The 24,482-nt window shown below is 43.8% G+C and overlaps 1 protein-coding gene across 5 annotated transcripts in view; it reads left to right on the top strand.

Annotated features, from left to right (window-relative positions):
* The first annotated feature begins 13,543 nt into the window (after nucleotides 1-13,543).
* The window catches only part of CNTLN (centlein), a 342,196-nt gene continuing 331,257 nt past the window's right edge, over nucleotides 13,544-24,482 (top strand). For 3 of the 5 annotated variants that reach the window (XM_075931519.1, XM_075931523.1, XM_075931521.1), the window contains exon 1: nucleotides 13,545-13,850. In XM_075931519.1, coding sequence (XP_075787634.1) covers nucleotides 13,647-13,850 — 204 coding nt within the window. In that variant the 5' untranslated portion in view covers nucleotides 13,545-13,646. Of the gene's footprint in view, nucleotides 13,851-24,482 lie in introns of all 5 variants that reach the window. The other 2 variants (XM_075931520.1, XM_075931522.1) reach the window with 2 other exon arrangements.

Raw genomic sequence — 24,482 nt, 5'->3', positions numbered from 1 at the left:
ATAGATGAGAGCTAGTAGTAGCTTAAATGCATTGGCTAAAAATGGGTCAACTATGGAGTTGATAATTTTATAGAAGTTTATGGAAAAATCAATCAGTTTAACTAGCCTTCAGTTATTTAATGGCAGCAGTGATTACCCTGTCATATTAAGTTTCCTTCCTTCCTTCTTTCTCCAATTTGTATAAGGAGAATAAAATAGTATAAAAGGGCCTAGTCTTATATCTATATAATTGCTAGAATTCCCTATTCTTTGTTGAGCTCTTTTCTTGTTCCCTTGCAAATGCAAAGTCAGGATGTTTCCCTTCAAGAAAATGTTCCAATGTGTTTCAATTAAAATGTACAGTATCATGATTATACTGCTATTATGAAACAAGTCAGTAAAACTTATCCTCATGTAGATAATGCAACTTTATATTGTTTAATTTATTGGAACAACAAAAAACTTTTCATTATAATCGTTGTATACACATCATGACCAGAAAGAAAGATGCTTTTCTTACTCATCCAATAGCAATTAACTGCTTCTTCAGGAACCTAACTCCTACAAGACTGTAACTAGAAGGGGCAGTGCTCACTTAAGCCTCAGATCAGCAAAGCACATAAAAGCAGCTATTTAACTTCTTGTGTGGCATCTCAATCCCAGTTACCTTTATAGATAATTTCATGGAGGTTAGGTCCATAAAAGGCTATTAGCCAGGGGATAGAATTGGTGTCCCTGGCCTCTGTTTGTCAGAGGCTGGAGAAGGATGGTAGGAGACAAATCGCTTGATCATTGTCTTAGGTCCAGCCTCTCTGGGGCACCTGATGTTGGCCACTGTTGGCAGACAGGATGCTAGGCTGGATGGACCTTTGGTCTGACCCAGTATAGCCGTTCATATGTTCTTAGCTTTCTAAATTTCTTACAACTGGCAATATGAAAGGAAATATATGTTCTGCTCTTGTCCTTGTGGACTAGATAAACAAGTCCAAACAAGTAATTGTATACGAAAGATTCACTGGGGGCAACAAAATACTTGTTGCTAGTTTACAGATTGCAAAGTATAAAATAATTACTAAACAATGCCTCTGGTATACAATAGTGTATGACACTGACATCACTCTCATCCAGAATACAGTAAATAAAGCATATACAAAATAGCAAAGAAAACTACATTGGTATAATATGAAAAGAGAAAAGGTGGTAAGATAATGATCAATATCAGATAAACAGTTCTCTTGAATCTCACCCTTTTTTTTGCAGACATTTTGTTGTTGTTGAAAGGAGAAGCAAAGCTTCTTTATGCCAATATGTGAAGGGGTCATAGAAACCCTTTATTTACTTTCCTTAGGGATTCACAAAGAGAAGAACCCCTTTGGTCACAATACCTTGATTTTATATTTAAGGACACTCAGCATGACAAGAACTAAAATCAAATCCACCAGAACCAAAGGGCAATTTGTAATTGGTTTGCACTGATCTTCTTGCTGTTATCTTCTCAAGTTGACTACTTCACATTGGCAGTTGCCTGACTCATTTCTTTAAATCTCTCATTCTCTGGCAGCAACACCCAGCAGTTTTAACCCCACTTCTGACAATGTACATCCACTGTGTACATCCACTGTGTCACAAACCTGTAGCATTGACTTCTGAATTGTGAGAACTGCTTTGCTATTTTATGGATTTCTACTATTATTTAAGAGTTACAGTACTGCTAAAGTGAAGGTGCATCCAACTATATCAGTTGCTATCTGGACATGGAGAAAAATTGAGCTCCCAGGACTGTTAGCTGAGCAGTCCCCTAGCCTGAGAGCATTATGAGCACAGTCTGAAGTTTCATGGATAAATCAAGATTGGAAAGTCTGATGAGGGCTATGGTAACAAAGGAAACTATTTTGGTGTTCTTTTAATGAAATGGGGGTTTTGCCTGTCTTGATGATCCCTTTACACTGGTTCCTATTCCTCCCAAATAAACTTCACTCCCTTGTTCTTGTAACTGGGTGTTCTCACTGTATTTGTTCTATGTAACTAACTGTACAAGCTATACTATATGGCTATGTCTACACTGCAGGCTTTTTGCACAAGAACAGTTGTTCTTGCGCAAAAACTTGCGGAGCATCTACACTGCACGTGTGTACTTGCACAAGTAAATTTACAGTAAAGCATCAGAAAAGAGGACTTCTTGTGCAAGAGTTATTCCTCTCTCCGTGAGGAATAAGCCCTCTTGTGCAAGAAGGCAGTGTGGATGGGCAACAGGGGTTTCTTGTGTAAGAAACCTATATGGCTAAAATGACTATCAGAGCTTTCTTGCACAAGAGAGAGTCCACACTGCCATGGACGCTCTTGCGCAAAAGCATATCTCTTGTGCAAAAGCACATGGCAGTGTGGATGTGCTCTTGTGTAAGACTTTTTGCACAAGAACTCTTGCACAAAACAGTTCTTGCACAAGAAGCCTGCAGAGTAGACGTAGCCCAAATGTTGAAAGGCTTTTGAGATAGTGATACCCAACACATACATGATCTCATGAAAGCTGGAGGCACTATGTAGAAAACTCAATGAATCCATTGCCTGTGAACAGATGATGCCACAGACAAGGTCAGTACTATTCCAACAGAAGGACCCGATCACTCCTTATACACAAGGCAAGTGCCATCTAGTGGAAAAGGGATTACACTGGAAACATGCGCATGAGTTCACACACATGAGGTCTAACAAAATATACTAAGCTTCAGGGGGTAGCCGAGTTAGCCTGTACAGATAAACTGAAAAAACAAAAAATCGTCTGGTAGCACTTTGTAGACTAACAAAACATGTAGATGGTATCATGAGCTTTCGTAGGTACAGTCCACTTCTTCAGATGACCGAGTATACTTATACATAATATACAGATTGACGTTTATTGAGAAAATGTTTGCAAACAAGCACAAACACACTTTTAAAAATTCAAAATTCTTAGTAAGCACATTATATCTTACCTTTTATTTAGCCTAACTTTTTTAGAGAAGTAACTTATGTTGAAAAATTCCATGGGTATGAGAGTTAGGGAGCATGCATTTGACTTGAACCTTTATGAGCAGAGTTAACAACAATAAAATGTATTTCTTTGCCATTAGAACACAGAAACAGATAAGAGTATTTTACAACCATTCTCTCTTTGCTTAGAATATATGTAATCTTTACAAAATGACTTTTCATTCAGAGGAACTTTTAAAACAAAAGAGCAGGTATTATCTAATGGAAAAAGAAATCCATTAAAGTGATGCAAAAGAAAAGCAAATCATGTTCTCTCAATATCTCAACCAGTTAGGATAACAATTATTGATTTAGTTCGGAACACAGGAATACTAAATCTTCCTCTCTATTCAGGCACGGTATATATTTTGCATCTCCTCTTATTATGATTTAATGTCTATATATTTTTAAATCACCCCATTTAAAAACTTAAGAATTCTAGTGTTGACCTAGCTCTGTCTACAGTAGTGTTTTGAATAACCTAAGCATGTCACTCAAGATGTGAAAATTTTCAATGCACTGTGTAACATAGATAGCATGACCTACATTTAGGTGTAGACCAGTCCTTAGTGTCCATGCATTGGCTTCTCAGGTAACCAGCTAATTTGCTGATTAGGTGATTTCTTGTCTTTATTTTCAATGCGGAATTGTAAGGCATTAATTGAAAATCAAGGTACAGTCCAGTACAGCACTAAGATACACAAGCATTAAGTCAATGGCCACCTTGTGTCTATTCAGGAAGATATCCGGCTGTTTACCGACCTTTATGCGGTATAAATGGAATCAGAGGTATAATGCAATTATATCCCTCTCACATACCCCATAAGTACCCTGCTTCATCAGGGAAAACCAAAGCTGCAACTAGCAGCATGGACTTTCAAACAATCACAGGGATCAAATACTGATTAATTAATTAATGAACATAAGATTCCCATAGTGACACCTCAAAAAAGCGAAAGGTTCAAAACATTCCAACATACTTTCCAAAGATATTGGGCAAAATCTTACACATGTGAGTAATCCTATTGTGATTTCATTATTTGAGTAAAGAGAGCAGGATTTGGTCATCTCTCCAAACCAAGTCTTCACCTGCCATCTCCACTGCTCCCCTTCTTCTACAGAGCTTAAAACTCCAGGCAGCAAGAGAAAGGCTTGTGCTATGTGGCGACCTTTACCACCCCGTGCCACACGGCAGCATACCAGGAGCCATGGCAGACCTCAATGCTCTCTCAGACCTTCCCATGGCTGCCAGCACTCCTGCAGCACTCTCAGCGGCCATTGGCCAGGGAGGCAGGAGAGCTCCGGCCTGGACCAACCTCCAGGATCTCTGCACCAGAAAGTAGAATACCTACATCTATGGCTGGATCGCCGCCAGCTTGGCTGACAAAGGCCACACGTGGACACTGGACCAGTCCGGATGAAGGTCAAGGAGCTCTAGCAGGCCTATCACAAAGCCAGAGAGCAGAGCAGATGCTCCAGGGTGGCACAGCACATGTGCTGCTACTATGACCAGAGGGATGCCATCCTGCGAGGGGGCCGGTCACTTCTTCCCCCCATGGTCGTTGACAGGACACACCCAGCATCAGTCTCCACAAGGGCGGGATTGTGGACGAGGAGGAGGCCATCCAGGTAACTATGCCCACCAGCCAGGACCTGCTCCTCACCCTTGAGTCAGTCCCCCCCCCCCCCCCGACCCACCAGATGTCTTGCAGGCCTCAGATGATCCTGGGAAAGGCACTTCAGGTGAGTTCTATAAGTTTACCTATGTACATGCAGGGTCAGGTGACTGGCTGCAAGAGGCTGCATGCTCCTTTCTTGGCCTATTCGGTCTGGGGGAGGGGTGTCACACAGCCCGTGCACGTAGGAGCACATGGAGCACCAGTCTGGTGCACTCTGACCCATGACACTTACACAGGAACCTCTTGGTTTTTCTCACAAGGTTCCTGGAGAGGCCTGCCTTACTTTGGCCTCTGTGGTGGGACACCTTCCCACGACAAGCCACCACTAAAAAGGCTGGGGACATGGCAGTAATGCACATGGCATAGAGTCATGCCCGCATTCAGGCAGAATTCACTCCTGATCAAGCATGGTGATGCAGAGGAGCCTGATCCCATGTATGGGACCCAGCCAGGGGGAAGAAGTGGAAGGGAATCCAGTAGCACTCTCTCCATTAAGCGGTGCCTACTGCTCACACATACCTCCCTTAGCATTACCCTCCTCCTGTGGGCATGGATAGAAGTTCTCTCTCTGTGGGACGCCATCAGAGCCAGACTCAGCATGTGCGGGACACAGAAGGAAGCCGAGCTGCCCTCCTCCTACCTGCAGGCTCCTGGCCTGGCTGGCACCTTCCCATGCCTGCTTCTCCCCAGTCTGTGGGTGTAGCGATGCTCCCTGGAACATCTGTGCCTCTGCTGGAAAGTACCCACTGTTTAGGCAACATATGGCCTTGCTCGAACCACATTACCATTATCTGAACTGACACCTTCGGTGTTGGCTCAGAGATTAGGGCAAGGCTTCATACCCCGTGTCTTCTGGGATGACTGTCCTTGTAATTTCTTCACAGCGGGGCCAGCTGTGAGCTTGGCTCATCCTCTACCTCCTATGCCATCTGTACGATTCCACGGGATCAGCAGGAGGAAGAGAACCCAAGAGGACCTAATGAGGGAGCAGATGGCTTGCCTGCTGTCCCTCGTCCAGGGGCTTGAGTAGGAGTTCCAGAGTAGGCTGCTGACCAGGAGCAACGGAAGGCTGCCTGGGACCAGGTGGTATGCTAGTACGAGGCTGTGTGCTCCTCCCTCACCTCGGTGATGGAGCACATGCCCTTGTGCATGGAGTGAGCCACAAGCCAACTCCCTGCCCCCTTCCATGACTTCCCCTTCTAGTCCTTCCAGGGACTGCTGGGGCCCTAGAACATGGGATGGTGGGACTTCTTGGGCAGCTGAAGCCTTATGAATAACACCAAGGCAGGTGCCACTCCCAGCTGCATCCCTGAGCCCCCCTTCACCATTCCAGGTTCTTTCCCCAGCCCCTCCCCCTGTTGTATATCCCCCAATAAACAGTCTTGTTTTTTCACAAATGAAGGCTTTTTTATTTGCTCTGTGGGGGAGGAGGGAAAGGTGGGAAGGGAGGGGTGGGGGAGGAAAAGCACTCAGAGGGAATTCAGGGGTCCCTTGGGGAAAGGCCTGTAGAGGGGAGAGTCTCACAGCAAAAATTTAGATGCAGAGGAATTTACGCACTTATTGCGTTAGGTAACAGTTGAGTTTGGGTTTTGGGAATGCCAGTAGAACCTGTATCATCTTACATTCACAAATCTAAGACCCTTTGTGAATGTAATCATATGTTTCTTTTTGTTGATCTTGGACTTTATGGGCTGTGGAAGAGGTAGAACTGTTATGTGATCTAGCTAGAGGGCTAAATCATTTCAGTCTGAAAGGTGTTCAAGGCTGGGTAGAGCATCTAAAGTCCAGGAGGGAAATGTAGGCTGTGCCAGGCCATAAACGGCATGCTTTGGAGGGAATGTGGCCATGATCAGCTTCTATCTTATTTTGTGCACATTCCTATGTTAATTTTCAAAGCACTGATATTGAACTTGAGAATGGATTTTACTGAACTCAAACCAACTTTTAGGAAGTTAGTGCTAAAACCCCCCTTCACTTTGGAGAAAAAACATTTAACTCCTAAATTGATGCTGGAACAATCTTTATTGTTTACTTAGTTTCTGCCAGACTTGCTGTAACTCTGTTTATCTGAAAATGCAAGTGTTTACATCAGAAGTATGTATAAATTTTAACACATTCCATGTTTAAAGGAAGAGGTCCCTTTACAGAAAATGTATGCTTTAAAACTACAATCAACAATCCTAAGCTCCCACTTTGTTACTCTAAACTCTACCACAGTAGGACAGGAAAGTTCAAAGTTACAGCTTCACATTGCTGCCAAAATACATGAGTCCCATCTCACTGGATTCGGGCAGTTAAATCCCACTGTGATGATGGAGTTCAGGCTGCAAGAAAAGTTCAAGTTGGGCTGACTCTGCAGTACCACCCAAGAATGCAATGTGCAGTATCTATTTTGTATTCCCCAAAGCTGGGAATTTATAGCCAACACTGCTTTTGGGAACAGTGTTAGCAGCTGAAAAACTGCAGTATAAAGTAGCCGCATAGTAACTCTTAGATAATACTACAGTGCAAGCAGATAAGTAAGTAGTATCTTGCTTGCTCATCTGAAGTTGTTTTAGAATGGTAGGATTTAAAATGGAGTAAATACTGTTAAATCTCATGGTTAAGTATTTCAAATTTAAACATAAAAATTAGGAGCAAAACAGCTTTTTGTTTTTGAGAAACAAACTACCTATAAAATTTACTATGCACATTATTTGAAATAAACAATCTACCTGTAAACCAGAGAAAATGTTTTAAATTGTTGTAAATTTTTGTCTAAATAGGCACTAAGGTTTTTCCTTCTTCAAGAAGAGTGTATCTAATTGTTAAAACAAAGGACTAAAAATCATAAATCTTGGCTCTAATCCCAGCTCAAATAGGGACCAGATCTAAGGCCCATTGAATCAACTCTGGCTATTATTGTGTGACCTTTGGGTAAATTACTTAACCTTGCTATATATTTGTGTCATTGGCATGTAAAAAGGGAATAGTTATACTAGCCCACTTCAGTAATGTGCTTGAGATTTCACGCTGGAAATGCTATGTTTTCAAAGTTAAAACCATGTTTAATTCCTCAGTTAAAACTAGAGCCAATTTGAGGCAATCCAGATGTCCTATGCACACCACAACACTGGGACCTGCACTGTGATTCAACTACATGCTCCCCACTTCTGCCGTGTCCCCCTACACACTTCAAGTGGTAGTAGCAAGGCCTACACCTTACCTCCCAATACCTAGGTCATGGTTGCATGCTATCTCTGAAAGAGCAACAGCCAGGATTTCAGAAAGGAAGGAATAGTAGCAGTCAGGCCTCTGGTATTTACTCCAGTACCTGAGGTGAATTTGCTTGGATGAGTGGGATTAGGCTGTAGTACTCTTTTCCTACCACACACAAAATATTCTATTGGGTAGGTGTTTGCTGGATTCCACACAACAGAGATAACACCTTATGAAGTAAGGGACAGTTCAGACCCTTCAGCTAAATTCTAACATAATAATGTGATTCCAAGAGACAAACCTCTAGGCATGGGTCTGAAGTATCTATTTCTAAATCTGTCTCTTGCCAAAACCAATAGCTTGTCTCCGGTCATTAATTGGATTTGAGAGCACACAGCACCTCACAAAATCAAAACTGTTGAATTGGAGGAAAGGATGTACTGGCTATGTCCAAACATACTGAGAAAGCACATTTGCTGGATGGATCACATAAACCAGGGGTGGCCAACCTGCGGCTTGTGAAGGGAAAAGGAAAAATTGCGGCTCCCGCACCCATGGCCGTTCTGCGTTCCCCTGCTCTGACATTTTTTCCTTGTCTCGTCTGGGTGCGGCTTGTGGCAGTGAGATCTGACGCTGTGGCTGACGGAAGCCTGCTTGGGCCACACAGGGCTCTTAAAGGGGCAGCTTTTTTTTTCCTCAACAACTTCTTTCCCTCAGCTCTTTGTGCTGTATCCATCATTATTTTAGCTCTTTGTCTGTAATGGGTTGGCTATCCCTGACATAAACCATTCATATTGGTGCTAAACTGAGGTAAAGCTATGGGTCTTAGTCTAAAAATGTGTTACTGCAACAACAGAATAAAAATAAATGATTTATCATTTTCTTTAAATATGTTCTTAATAAATAAAATGAGCCTGACTTACCAGACCGAAAACCCCAAAAGGGATTCACCTTGATTAGGGCAGAAAAAGACATCACTAACTACACACTCGTAAGGTTTTTGATATGGTGTCCAGTTCTGGGCGGTGTCCAGTTCTGGGCGCCACATTTCAAGAAAGACGTGGAGAAATTGGAAAGGGTACAGAGAAGAGCAACAAGAATGATTAAAGGTTTAGAGAACATGACCTATGAAGCCAGGCTTCATGAACTGGGCTTGTTTAGTTTGGAAAAAAGAAGATTAAGGGGGGACATGATAGCGGTTTTCAAATATCTAAAAGGGTGTCACAAGGCGGAAGGAGAAAATTTGTTCCTCTTGGTTACTGAGGACAGGACAAGGAGTAATGGGCTTAAAGTGCAGCAGGGGAGGTTTAGATTGGACATTAGGAAAAAATTCTTAACTGTCAGGGTGGTCAAATATTGGAATAAATTGCCAAGGGAGGTGGTGGAATCTCCCTCTCTGGAGATATTTAAGAACAGGTTAGATAGACATCTGTCAGGGATGGTGTAGACGGAGCTTGGTCCTGCCTTGAGGGCGGGGGGCTGGACTCGATGACCTCTCGAGGTCCCTTCCAGTCCTATTATTCTATGATTCTATGGAAGATCCTACATGTAGAGGGTGCTGAGGGTTATTGCTACTTGAACACTCACCAAGTTTTATAGCAGTACATGTCAGTGTAAATCTTGACTCAGTCCAATGTTTTAATATATAAGATGGGTGTACTGTGGGGTTCTTGGGTGTGTTTGTGGATCATGGGATATCTGCCCAGAATGGCCCGGTAAGGGTGAAGGATGTGTGGGGGTGCGCTATCCCTAGGGCTAAGAAGGGTCTCATGCGTTCAGTGGATACATGAAGTCTGTGTGGTCCTAGTTTCTGCTGTCCCTTCCAGTTGCCCTTCCTCTGGTTATGAAAGATATCATCTCTTGTGCATTCAGCCTGGGTGGCCATGTCCTCTTCATGCCCTTTCAGAGCTTTAATGCAGATCCCCACCCTTTCATTTTCCAAACAACTCTTCTATGACCAGGTGGCTTTCCTACTTATTTTATGAAACTATCTATGCAACACAAGTAGGGTCAACACTGACCCCCTTTGTGGGATTCAGATTTATTAAGAAACAAATCCCAGTTTAGGAAACACAAAATCTAATCTCAAGGTTTGGCTACTCTCAGCCCATCTACTAAATTCATGATCTATTTCACTTATTTTAATTACCTCCAGCTGGAAGTCTCTATATTGCTGGCAAGTATTGTTTGGTAGGGCCAACATCAGCCCCATATTCAAGGCAGGTTATTAACCTCCTTCTTCCCTGGTGCTACCATGGGTTTGTTTACCTCCTCATACTCTGATTTATTACACTTCACAACAGACGTGTCCTTAAGGCTGCAGTTTCTCAGTGATGTGACTATGTCAGAATCTAAGATTTGGCTTACACTTAAAAGTTATATTGGCAGAGCTATATCAATCATGGGAGTGAAGAAGACACACCCTGATCTACATAGTTATGCTGACCAAATCGTCCAGTGTACACACAACTAAGTCAATAAAAGTGTGCTTCTGCTGATGCACCTTACTTCATGCAAGGTGGTGATGTACTTACACTGACAGAAAAACTCCATTTGTTGTTGTAGGCTGTTTCCACTAAAAGACTATGCTTGCTTAGGGTCTGTAGTGTAGATACAATTCTATTTTAAAAGACTGAACTGACAGCCTTTGTGGTTATAAAGAAAATACTGGAAATATGATTTCTAGTAAATTGATGTCTGATTGAGTCTTCAGGCCTCAACAGCCCTAGTTACCTCAATAGTCTTTTAACACCAACTCCTACAGCTTTGAAAAACCCCACCAGCACCTGACATCTGTGGGAGGCAGAAGAGAACAGGTTTTACTATAAACCTGGCTGCTTTGCAAAGTACTGAAGGCCTCCTATGTCACTTTAGGGTAGCTAGCTCTCTCTGTGCCACAAATTGAATTGTCAGGACAGTTGGCAATCCTATGTCACTTGAGCCTGCCCAGGGAACACAGCAGATTCTATTTTGACTTTATTATATCTTCAACAGATCACATAATCATGATACTTATTTATTGCTATCACCAAAAGACTTGAGAAATTACCCCTATCACACAGATTTCAAAGAGATGCTAGTGTGAGGCCTTTTCAAATATTTAGTTTTAAAAAACTGACTGGTGAGGAGTGTATCTTGAATTCAGCATGTACGCAAGACAGTTTCCCATAAGTAGATTTCCAAGGGTATCCTGTATATTTGAGATTGGTATGAAATGATATATGAAATGTTTTAGGTGGGGATGTCAACCTGTAGACGACTACACGATTAACTAATAAACCTGATCTTATCTGTTAATCCTGTCGACTACACACATTCCACCCTTTGCAGCTTCTGTATCAGAAGCAGCAAGGAGGAGGGGGGGGGGGGGGGAGGTAGAAACAAGGGCCTGTGGGGAGCCAGCTGACCGGTGGGGAGCTAAGAGGCAGCAACGGTGATGGGAAAAGGTGGGAGCTGATATGAATGAGGAACCAGTTTTTAAGCTGGCTCTCTGCACGTACTGGCTCCATGGAGCTGCCTCCGCTCTCCATGTGCTGGCTCCGCAGAGCTGCCTCTCCCTCCACAACCTCCTACAGACGCAGCTGATAATGGGGGGAGCTGATAATGGGGGAAGCCAGCTTTTAAAAGTTGGCTCCTCCCAACTGCCTGCCCCTCCCTATCAGAGGCAGCAGCGCAGGGCAGCACACGGGTAAGCTGCCGTGATTTGGCAGCTCAGATGCCCATGGGCAGGGGCGGCTGCTGTGGAGTAGCCTCTGTCTGAGGGGAGCTTGGACATGAACAGGGGCTGCTGTCACCCCATGCTGCTGCTGCATCAGAAGCAGCAGTGCAGGATGGCAGGGGGAAGCAGTTCTGTGTGGGGAGCTGGTTTTCAACCAGGGAGGTTGCAGGGAGCTCCCTGGGAGTGGGGCCAGGAGCACACTGGCTGCTGGCCTGCCCCCCGGTACTATCAAACAGTCGTGTAACTGCTAAAATTTGATGCTGTTACGTGACTATTTAATTACATGCTAACTAATATCCCTAGTTTTACGACTTTCTACACAATTATCAGAGACAGCCTTGGTTTCTACTAATTACAGACGTTAAGGTGTTACTTCTCTGTGGTTTTGGCTGGACTGCTTTGTAGCCCATAGCAAGAGGAGGGGAAAGGGGAGTTGGCAAAAAGCAAACTTTTAAAATAAAACTTGTTAGTAGAATAGCACTTTTAATGTAAAAGAAAATTACTGTTACAATTCTGTGGATTTTCTTCTTGAATTATTGTGGTATTGGAGGCTGCCAGTAGATGTCATCATGTTTTGTCTCTATGAAGACTGTACTTAAGAAAATACTCTTGCTAATTGGCAAAAGCACTTTTTATGCTGGTATTACTTGGTCTTCATCTAGTGCTTTTGCAAGTACTGTATAGAAATGTAATAAAAACACACCCCTAAAATGACATTACTGAACAGAATCTGTACAGGAAAAACCTAATCTACGTTACACTGCACGTCACCAGAAATTGATTCAAAATAAAATGAATTATTTGGACTTGAATAAGAATCTTGTATATGCTGATGTTCTTTTCATGCTGTGAGTGGCTGTAAATATAGCTGCTCTGAGATGGCTTTTTGGAAACATGTGATAGACTCATGCTAGTCATACCTTTTTCTTATTCCAGAAATAAGACTCTTCCAAGGGAGGCTTATCAAAGGAACCCCTTGCATTATTTAGAAATTTGATGGATCAGAACAGTTTATCAAGGCGCTTGAATGCAAATATAAAAATATCAGGCTAAGGGGTAAAGATCTGTCAATTTCCCCCATTTGGGATAAGAAAGAGTGAGCAAGGAGAAACACTTATTTCAAGTCTGATCTATCGCTGCTTTTCTGAGAAAATCATCATTACAGATAATGGCATTTTTGCCTGAACTGGGTTTTTGCTAACTAAAGCAGACCTCCTGCCTCTGCCCTCTGGTGAGATGAAGAATGTTACTTGCACGTTGTGCAATGCATTCACAACCGTCCCCCTGCTCGGGACAAACATATTGAGGCAATGTGTATGCAAACCGTTGGTGGATACCCATCTCCATGGCTGCATTGACATCTTGTGCACTCGTGGCCGAACTCCACGTGGATCCCCCTCCAACCTAGGAGAGATGGGGAGGTTTAAGGGAACCCATCGACTTCCAGAGCGGCTGCTGCCACATAGCACCTCCTGCCTCGAGTCAAGCCAAATCACCCCCTGGCAAAGGTTAGGCTGCCAGCTGGGGGCACCGCACGTCAATTCCGCAAAATGGCAACCTTGAGACGGGAACGGTGGGATCCAGCGGGACGCGGCTGGCTTTGGCCACCGGCCCCCGCGCTGTGCGGCTGGAGCAGAGGGTAAATCTAGCGGCACCAGGGCACCCAAACCAGCGGGATCCTGACAGGGCGCGGAGCGCTGGAAACACCCAGCTCCGGGACCTGCGCCGCGCGCGACCCAGCCACCCGTGGGCTCGGCTCCCACCAACTGTAGCGCCCAGTAGCAGTTAGAGGAGGGGCGCCCCAGGCCGGCGCGGCCGCTCAGCTAAGGCCTGGACCGCGAGAAGGCGAAGCGAACGGCGCGAAAAGAAGCGCGCATGCGCGATTGAGGACCGCTGAGCCCTCGAAAACGAACGGATTTTTCAACTCACCCCTTCCTCTTTAGCTGTCCGTTAAACGGACGCCGTCGTCATCGCGCTGCGTCCTTCTTTCTGCAGTTCCCGGCGCCGCCCGCGCCTATTTATTATTATGGGGGAGGGGGACGGCCGGGAAGCAGGATAGTTTAATGTGCGTGGTTCACGGCAACTTTTTTTTTCTGGAGCGGGCGGGTAGATGGGGCGCGACCCCTTCCCCTAGGCCCAGAACGGCGACCTGCTGTCCGAGCATGGCTTGCAGCAAGCGCAAGGAGCCGCTGCCGGCCGCAGCATCTCGGGTGCTGGAGCTGGAGGAAGAGCTCAGGAGCCTGGCTGAGGAGCTAAGCCAGTGCCAGGTACCAGAGAGAGGGCAGGTCCCCACGGCGCCGGGCAGGGCTGCTTCCCTCACCTAGGTGCCCGGCTCTCCCCGCCCTGCCCGGCGTCTCCGGGGCGAGACTTTCCAGCCCCCCCGGCGCCGGGGCGCGCATCCTTCCGGAGCTGCCTTAGCCCTCGCACGCTGAGCGCTGGGCCCTTCGCTGCCTGGGCTGTGCCAGGGGCCCCGGGCTCTGCCCCCCGCCCTTCGTGCCCGGGCCAGCTCGCCTGCGCCATCCGACTTGCCCCCGCGGGACCCTCTGTTGGAAAGAGGCGCCCGGCACGGCCGCCGCCCACACTAGGCTGAGAGCTGCGCCTGCCTTGGGCTGCATCCCAGCCCCGCTGAGGCTCACGCGTGCGGTTTGAATAAAGCCGCGTGGGCTGAAAAGCGAGGCTTTGTGGCACGTTTGTCGCAGGGTCTTCAAATGCCAAAGATGCTCTGCGGTTAGTTATGGCGCTTTTGTACCCCACTGAAACACTGGACAAGCAATGTACAAAGCCAGGCTAATGAATGCATCATTCAGATTATACACGCACACGTTAGTAAATCTTTGAATCACTTCTGTTTGGTAATAGGTATTTTTAATGAAAATAAGGAAGCCTAAGATCTAATCACAGAGCTCTGCTATAAATATTTGCTAAACAAGAGGATTTTGGCAATGGGGCAGTTGGGGTGACTAGTTAACTGGCATGGTCTTTCCAACACGTTGTTTAGAACTTGGCCTGACTGGGTCTAGGCTGTTGGCAACAAGCTCAGGCAACCACATCGTAAGAATAAAGCATTCCCGTTAGCCACGTTGGATGTTAATTTTGCTCTAGAAGTGTTTTATAACATCTTCTGTGCCTCCTAAACATAGAAGCAGATACATAAGGGAAGCATGGCTTGTCACATAGCCTTGTGTAGGGATGATCCAGGAAGGTAGCTATGTAGAGGCACCACACATCTGCAGATCTTGGGAGCCTCGTTTGTTGCCGAAATGATGGAAGGGTGAATAAGCTTTCCTGATAGTGAAAATTCACTGAGTTTTCTCCTCCCCTCCATCTGTGGGGAAAGAATCCACTAGGGCTGTGTCTAGACTGAAGGGCTTTTTCGAAAAAAGTAGCCTTTTTTCGAAAAAAACCTTCACCTGCATCTAGACTACAGCCGTGTTCTTTCGAAATTAAATCGAAATAATGCGGCTTTTCTTTCGACAGCGGTACTCGTCATTTCACGAGGAAGAACGCCTTTTTTCGAAAGTGCTCTTTCAAAAAAAGGCGGTCTTGAATGCAAACAGGGCTTTTTCGAAAGAGAGCATCCAGACTGGTTGGGTGCTCTCTTTTTAAAAAGCGGCTCACTTTTTCGAAAGAAGAGGTTGCAGTCTAGATGCTCTTTTTCAAAAGTATCTTTCAAAAAAGCCTCTTTCGAAAGAGGCTTGCAGTCTAGATGTAGCCTAGGAGAGGACTATGGCTGGACGAGAATTAGTGTCACTAAAGGGAGTTATATTTGTAATGCACTTCGAATGTATTACAATTGATTATATTCATATCAGAATAGAACAAATTGAGTTTTAAACCTATTTGAAAAGTTTTAGCAAGTTTACAAATTGTCATATAAATATCAGAGACCTAACAAACATTACAACAGGAAGGTTCTGGTATGAGAAACATTATACAATAATAATCAGATCTCTTTATTTAATCGGATTCTTTTATACTACACAGTGAGCATCTTTACCTGTAATATGTTCACACATGCAACAAGTAATCACTTTAGTAGTGTAGCTAGGCATTAGGTAACTAGGGATATGTGTGTATAGCAGTTGCAAGGATGCTTCCATGTGCTAGTAGACAAATATACTAGCTCGACTTGACATAGTGCACTAAAATACTGCTGTCACAGTGGCTTGGGCTAACTCTGAGTACAAACTCACCCGACATCCTGGGGATGTGTACAGGTGCCGGTGCTGCACCATGGTGTTTTTATTGTGTGAGCCAGAGTGTAGTTAGCACAGGCGGACACATTGGGAAGCACATTTTCAGCTGCTGTAGAGACATACCTTATCGTCATTGAAAAGCACACATAGCCGTGAGGCTCCTAATTCCCATTTTAAGTCACTGAAAGTTAGACATGTAAATGTCCCCACAGACAACAGATTCATTAATTTATTTGTAGTAAATACATTCCCATTCCTCTTTTTTAATTCATTCCAGCTGTAGTCAGGTGAACACCAAAATGAGATTTTTATTACCATATTTATAAACAGACAATTTGTACTGTACTCAGCTCAGAGCAGAACTGTGCTTTTCCCCATGTGGGGCAAGAGAACAGAAAGAAAGTGCTTTCAGTATTGAAAGGCAAAGCCATCATGCAGTAGTGGTTTCTTCAAACTTCTGCTTCAGCTGTAAGTTTAGAACATACTTTAGTTTTTGTAGCAATAGGGTGGGCACACTTGCCTTTCTTCTTTAGCAATATTTAGACACATTCAGATTAATACAAAAAATCCAATTATTATAAATAATGATTTGCTCTCTTACTTGAGGATCACAATATATCCTTCAAATCTTTTTGTATATTTATATCTCAATACATAGTCAATAATTAAATTTAAAGAGACAGGTATTAAATCTGTGCCTCTTTCTTGAAATAACGTGGGAAGCCTATTTTAACAAGTAAAAGAGATGAGAAAGTAAGAATAGCCAATACTTAGTGAAAACATATTTTGTCATTGTCCCATTCCTTTGGGGAGTCAGAAGGCATGTTTTTACAACTACAGTATGGTGAATAGAGGAAGATGTGAGGCTTCATTTATGTAGTCACATAGTCATAAAGCTGTAAATCTATGGCAGCAATTTACAGTTTCTATTTTTCAGATCATTTCATAGTTTGCATATAATAGGGTTATCTATTTGAACTTTCAAAAAAGAGGTCACACCTGAGAGGGAGTGTATCTGTATCAGTATCTACCAACTCACATTGACAGCTGGTAGATACTGTTACAGATACACTTCCTCTCAGGTGTGTCCTCTTTTTTGAAAGTTCAGATATGGTAACCCTAGCATATAATATCTAGGTCTTGAAGAAAATAGAATTCAAGAATGTTTAACATGAATAAAACCTTTATTTTAAATCTGTTGTTGATTTTACTTTTTCTATATATTAAAATGCTCTGTAACTCTGTTTAGTATTTCAGTATGGTAGTTCCTAATGAGATGGAATGAAAGTGGGAGGTAGAGGGTATGGCAACTACAAATGTTTTTAGCACGGCGGTCCCAATCATTGGTGGTTAGTTTAATGAAATTTCATCTACCAATATTCCCATTGCAGTTTCAAGTGAATATGGCATTTTTTTGCTCCTGTTCTAAACTGGCATGTACAATTGCTGTGTGTGCTGTACCATCAGAATCTGCATTGTAGTGGTGAATTAAACTGTACCTAATAATGTAGCTTGCAAAATATTCATGGTCTAATAGGATGGGGTCTATTTAAGTTATCTTTAATATTATACTTTCTTTGTGAACCTTTGCCAGTTTTCCTTATATGCCAGGAATGGCCAAACTTACTGGCCACCTTTTTTTTACCATGGACTGACAAAGCCATTGGCAAACTTTTGGTGGACCAGTAACATTTTATTTCCATATTAATTATGCAAATTCATTTGCATACGATCATTAAGATCAGAGTTTGCTGATATCTACAACACCATGTGGTGACTACCAGAGCTGAAGCTGGCTGCTGTGCATTGGGCTTGGGAGGGCGGGGTGTGCCCCAGCCCCCAGAGCTGCAGCGACCAGCCAGCTACAGCTACAGCTACAGCTACAGCTACAGCTACAGCTACAGCTACAGCAGTTGTTGACCACATGCCCGGGGAATACCTCAGCCCCGGTCCTGGAGCAGTTGGTATGGGTGTGAACTGGCAGTGTGCCACGGCCTGGCACCGGTGCGTGGACCAGCAGTTGGGAACTACTACTTTGAGCCACATATGATAATCTTTGAAGTTGGAGAGCTGGGGCACATCTGTCAGGAGCCAGGGATTGAAGCTTCGCCCTGCTTCTGCTGAAGCTTCAAACCCTGGCAGGTGTGCCCCACAAGGCTAAAGCAGCAAGACCCGCCCACACACTGGACAGAAGCCCCTATCAGCGCAACCTGCTGAAGGCAGAAGTCCTGATCTTCTGCCCAGTCTTGTCAGATGGAGAATGTGGGTGGAATAGGGGACTCAGTGAGCCGCACTTGAATGGTGAAAGAGCTACAGGTGCTGTGTGAGCCACAGTTTGGCCTCCCCATTATATGTTATATTTAAACAGATATATCACTTTACAAAGACTAGATAAATTGGAAAATTGCTTGTAAATAATTTTAAACAGGAACTGATGGTCGGGGTTTATTTTTCTGTTCAACAAATAAAGTTTCAAAACAAACTCTACTTGGAGACCAGTTAAATAGTGTTACCAGGACCCAAAATATATCCCAACTAGCGCTGGTTGGAAATTTTCCAAAACAATATTTGTTTCTGTTGGAAAATATGGATTTATAGAAATTGACATGCTGCTGCAGAATGTTTCAATTTTGATGAAACTTCCAACAGTAATCGGGTAGGTTTCTGATATAAACTAGGCAGGTTTTCTATGTCCAGTTCTCTGCAGCAGGCCATTTGGTGCTTGGGGAGCTGGCGCTGCCCATATTGGTGGGCTGCTGTGTAGTTGGGACTCCCTGTGCAGTGAGGTCCCCAGGAGAACAGCAATTTGTTTATAGAAGCGTGATATGTTCCCATACCAGGAACATTCCAGAGTTGTTTGTGAAGCTACATATTGAAGTAGTAGTTCCATGGAAAACTTTAAGGTTTCAGGGTTTTGTTGCAATTTGGGATGGAAGTACAGGTTGAACCTCTCTAATCCAGAACTCTCTGATCCAAAAATATCCGTTGTCCGGAATGATTTTAGTTAGCTGGATGTCCACTTTTCATGGGTGTGGTCAAGTTTCCCGTGGTCCCATAAAGTTTGTTTAGTGACCAGTCCTAGCTCTCAGTGTTCTGTGCTTTTATTTATCCCTAAATGTCCTCTAACAGTCCAGTAAGCAGAGGAAGTGATGGTAATACTACTAGACAATATTGACCTGTTGTCCAGAAAATTCTGTGGTTTAGAACCAGTCAGGTCTTGAGGGTGCCAGACTAGAGAGGTTCAACTGGCCATCATGCATATGTTATGTCTGTAAAAAAGCATTATATGGAGGTCTTGATGGCTAGCTTTATATTTCAGTATTTTCCTTTTTCTTTCTTCTTGTTTCACTTAAATAGTGGTTTTTTGCTAAGCTCCACAAGTTGCTTAAATTCCAAGGAAACACAGACTGATGTTCCCATTCTATGTCGACTCTAGATTGATTTGGGAAGAAAAGGCATGCCAAAGGTCATACAGTAGTTGCTTCTTTTATCTGCTTTAGCTGCTATAGTCTATTTTAGGGTTTTTAATGTTGTGTTCCATTACCTTAGTATCTGAGCATTTCCTATGTAAAATAAATAGTGATAGCAAAATCTTTAGTGGGCTTCTTGGAGCCTCCAGCTGTTTTCTGTATTAAAAACTCTGATTAGGATTTTTTTTTCTTGTTACATGGGTTCAGATATTCTGGTTGATTTGATTGTCATAAATTTATATTTATTTATCTGGGCAGAAAGTGCCATTGCTGCAATAGATTTCTTGCTCAGACAGGAAGGCTTTTTGAAGTGGGAGGGTTTGCAATGTGGTGTAAAGATTGTCAGGTTCATGATTTGCTTAACCTGTCAAAATTAGTTCTACTGTATATCCTTATCCCCTTGAGAGTGCTATATTTTTTCTTACTCACAAGTGCTTTATCCTGTAATTTTTGTTCCAGAGCACAATTGTTGGGGCAGTTCTTGCACAGGCAGTTTGGTCTCAAGCTATTATTTGCTTTGAAAATTAGGACCATGGCCTTGAACTGTGATGTGAAACTTGCTAGAAACTGCTGGAGATACTTGAGCACAGGCCTGGTGAGCTCACAGCAGATTGGACCACGGAGAGAAATATTATAATTATCTCTGCAAAGATAGGCATTCAAGGAGCATGCTGCTGGTGGCTTGCTTGTTCTTCAACTAACAGAAATTAGGTGATTCTCCTTTTCAGTGTTAAATATCATCTCTTTTTTCTTTTGAGTCTTTCCAGTGAAGTTAAAACAGACACTTCTAAATGTATATAAGCTTTTATTAATTTGTTCTCGCTGACTGACATGCTTTTCCTACTGAGTATCAATGTGAAGACCACTCCTTTGCAGCACTGAGAATTTAGGTATGTAAGGGTATGTCTACACTACCCCGCTAGTTCGAACTAGCGGGGGTAATGTAGTCATCCGCAGTTGCAAATGAAGCCCGGGATTTGAATTTCCCGGGCTTCATTTGCATGAAGCCGGCAGGCGCCATTTTTAAATGCCGGCTAGTTTGAACCCTGTGCCGCGCGGCTACACGCGGCACGGAGTAGCTAGTTCAGATTAGGCTTCCTAATCCGAACTAGCTGTACTCCTTGTTTCACAGAGTACAGGAAGCCTAATCCGAACTAGCTACTCCGTGCCGCGTGTAGCCGCGCGGCACGGGGTTCGAACTAGCCGGCATTTAAAAATGGCGCCGGCTGGCTTCATGCATATGAAGCCCGGGAAATTCAAATCCCGGGCTTCATTTGCAACTGCGGATGACTACATTACCCCCGCTAGTTCAAACTAGCGGGGTAGTGTAGACATACCCTAAGTGATTGCAGCTAGGTACTCTCAGTTGTACCACATTGCATCCTCTCTTTTAGGTTCCTCCTTGTTCCATTACAGTTACACTGTATTCTTATGTGATGGTCTCCCAGAGATGAGTAGCAGTAAGTAAAACTGGCTAGTGTGGGGGAAGGAGGCAGAGACCCTCCAATAGCAGCTGTGGCCTTTGCTTCTCCTTATCCATCTCCCAAGATTCAGAGTGATGTTCTCTAGGAAGGAGCACAGTCATTCATCCATCAGCTTTTTCAGGAAGAGGAATGAATTTGGCCTGCTGTATTATTCATAGCAGGGGAGGAGAGAGGGAAAGGCACAGTAGTGGTTCATTTACAGGCTGGGAGGCTCCACTCTCTCTCCTTTCTCCTGGTTTGTGAAAAATGTACATGTTCTGCCTTCTCTCTTGGACTTTTTCCCATTTGTGCAGGAAAAGAACAGTGATTTCCTGGGGAACTTGGCTACTTTTCCTTGCTTCTCAGACAGAGGGCAGTGGAGAGAACCTCCCTCTCCCCCCCTCCCCCCATTGGTAATTCTCTATTGGAGCATTCCCCTGGAAATCCATGAGACTGATTACTGAGTAATTATGGCAGAATTTGTCCCTGTAGTAGACTCTTTGATGAGGAATATTCAGCTTTCTGTGAAAAGTGATGTGCTTGTCCTCTGAAACAACTGAATATCTAACATAAATCAGGGAGTGTTGTTTCTCCTTGATAATGTATGTTTGTAGGATTTTCAAATTCATGATAAAAATTGACATAATAAGAAAACTGCTCGTTGCCTTTGTTTGTTTGAAGCATCTTGTCCTTTTTTGTGTATCAGTTATTTTCTGAACCAAAGTGGGGAAAGTGTCATAAATTTAGTAGTTTTCTGCTTATGTGTTACCTTTATATTTTGGTTATCCACTTAAAATTAAATGTTCTCCTGCACAGATCAAGGTTTCTTTGGTTTTTTTTTCCTTTGTAAGAAAAACAGGTTAAACCAAAATACTTAGTGTAAAAAGTTTTGTACTGATCTGAGAGTTTCAAGGGCAGGTTCACATTTAAAACCCTACATTGGTGCAGCTTCACTAATGCAGTTACACCACTGTAATGCTTAAGTGAAGATGATGTTATGCTGATGGGAGAACTTAACTGCATTTGTTAGTGTACTTAATCTACCTCCCCGAGAGGCAGTAACTATGTCAGCAGGAGAAGCTCTCCTGTCACCATAGTGGAGAGGTTAGGTCGGTATAACTGCATCATTCAGGGTTGAAGATTTTTCATCAGTGTTAACATCCATTATTTTTTTTCTTGAAAAAGGGGTAAAGTGTCTGTACTTCCATTCATTTAAATACTAATATGATTAGTGATTAGGAAGGCTCTACATTTATTTGTACTGAGGGATGTGGTCTGTGTGTATCTGTGTATAAGTGTGAATACGTGAGAGCGAGAGAGAGAGAGTTGCCATAAGGACTCTGACTCAAATTACTCTGATTGATCAGGCCTTACCAGTGCTGCCTTATAAATGGAGAAGTATCTATTTTCTGTGGTTAATTTATCCAGTTTTCAATTGCTTATAACTTTGATAAACTTTGACTTTGTCCAGACTAAATCTCTACAACCTGAGGAATTTTTTTTGAATATTTGAGAAAAAAACACATAATTGTTGTTGAGAGGAGGGCTGGTTAAAGCCAGACATTTTTGCCAATACAGCCACTCCCCGAATTGTGAACGGTCAAGTTACGACCGTTCGCACTTACGACCAAAGCTCCCAAGGAGCGGTCGTAAAGGCAATCCCCGAGTTACGAACGCGACCCACACTTACGAACAGCGCGGTCGCATGTAACTTAATGGGGTCTGAGTTACGAATGGATCAAGTTATGGCCAAGTGTTTGGTCCGTAACTCATTCGTAACTTGGAGAGAGGCTGTATTAACTTTTTTTCCCTACCAGTTCTGTTTTTTAAAGATCTCTAGCAGCCTTAGGGGTTTGTTGAAGAGACTGGTCTCCTTGCTCCCATACAAGTGCACTTTTCTCTAGTCCAAATGGTATGTTGAGTTGGGAGATGTAGCTGCTGCCCCTGCAGTTACTCTTCTCAAATTGAATTTGTAATTCTGTGTAGTTTGGAGTTTGCTTAATGTAGCTGGAGTGTTCCAAAAATAAAGGGGAAGCATCTAAAAAATTCTGAACATGTGCAAATGGTGTTTTTTCCCCTCCCTTCTTCCCCCCAATGGCTTATAACTTATTCATATCCGAATAGATTTTTCCTGTCCTGTGCAAGGCACCTCTCCAGAAATATCTGCCTTCCAATTCTAAGTTCCTGTTCTAAACCGTGAGGCTACTAGAAATCCTTTAAAAAAACTGGTTTTTTTAAATATACCAGTTTTTAAACTGTCTCACTCCCATCAATAACCACACGGTGTTTACTCAAACATTTGAAAGCAATTCATTTGGAGTCACAGAGAAATCATGAGACATTTTAGTCCAGTTATATTTTGTAAAAGTGACAAGCAACTGAAAACAGAAGAATTAGGCATTCTTAGCAATAGGGTATAGTTCCTTTCCCACCTATAAACTATAACTAGTAAAGCCTTATAATTAGTAGTAGCACCTTACTGTGACATCAGTGACAGCTGAGATGCCTAAGGATCTGAAAGCATTGAGTGCAATTATTTCTAGTTGCATCTAATTCTAGCCTAGAAGCTCAAGATTTAGCTGTGTTGACTCTCAAAATGAATACAGGCAGTCCCCGACTTACGTGGATCCGACTTACGTCGGATCCCTAGATACGAACGGGGTGAGGCAACTCCCGCACATGCGCAGCAGCATTCCCGGGGCTCGCTCACCTGGGTCCTAGGATCCTCCTCCTCCTCGGGCCGGCTCCGACTGGGGTCCCGCAGAGCTGCCGGGCAGAGGAAAAGTGCCTCCCCACGCCCGCTGCCCCCCCCCCACCCCCCTGCCAGCAACAGGCTGCCCCCTCCCCTGAGCAACAGGCTGCCGAACAGACAAAAGCAGCCTCTCTGCCCCTCCTCCCCTCTATACATGCCGGGCTCCCGGAGCACAGCAGCGTCCCCGGGGCTCGCTCACCTGGGTCCTAGAATCCACCACCTCCTCCTCTTCGGCCGGCTCCAACTGGCCTCTGCCTGCAGCAGCTGGCCACAGGGACAGGGATCCCGCAGAGCTGCCGGGCAGAGGAAAAGTGCCTCCCCACGCCCGCTGCCCCCCCCCCTGCGGCCTCGCATCCTGCACGCCTCCCCCCTCCCCCCGTGGCAGCAACAGGCTGCCCCCTCCCCTGAGCAACAGGCTGCCGAACAGCAGACAAAAGCAGCCTCTCCGCCCCTCCTCCCCCTATACATGCTGGGCTCCCTGGGCAAACAAAGACTCCACCAAAACAAACAAAGTGCTGGCCTCATTGTGTTAGCAAAAAAAGGACCCTCCTCCTAGAACCCTGGGTGGTGTGTGGAAATAAAGCTATTAGCTCAAAGCATGGTGCAGAGCTGTTTGGTATTTGATGAGTTACTCCTTTAGTCCTGAGTTTGTCACAGGGACAGAAATAGATGTGAAATCTTCTGAACAGGGGAACAGACAGCAAAACAAACATTAGAGGGGAGTTAACCTTTCCCTATGCTATCCAAAACTAAAAAAAATGTTTGGCTAGAGTTTCCCCTACAATATGTACCAGTTCCGACTTACATACAAATTCAACTTAAGAACAAACCTACAGTCCCTATCTTGTACGTAACCCGGGGACTGCCTGTATGCCAAATTTAAGTGCTCGGTTAAGCAGTATGTAAAATGAGATTACTCCTGTATTCCCATATTCAGAAGTGCTTTGAAATTTAGATGAATAAGAATTATGTAAGTGAAGAGCATCATATATATATATATATATATATATATATAGTA

The sequence above is a fragment of the Pelodiscus sinensis genome, chromosome 6 (assembly GCF_049634645.1).
Source record: "Pelodiscus sinensis isolate JC-2024 chromosome 6, ASM4963464v1, whole genome shotgun sequence".
NCBI lineage: Eukaryota > Metazoa > Chordata > Testudines > Trionychidae > Pelodiscus > Pelodiscus sinensis.
The sequence above is the reverse complement of the archived record's forward strand: the minus strand, read 5'-3'. Positions and strand labels throughout refer to the sequence as shown.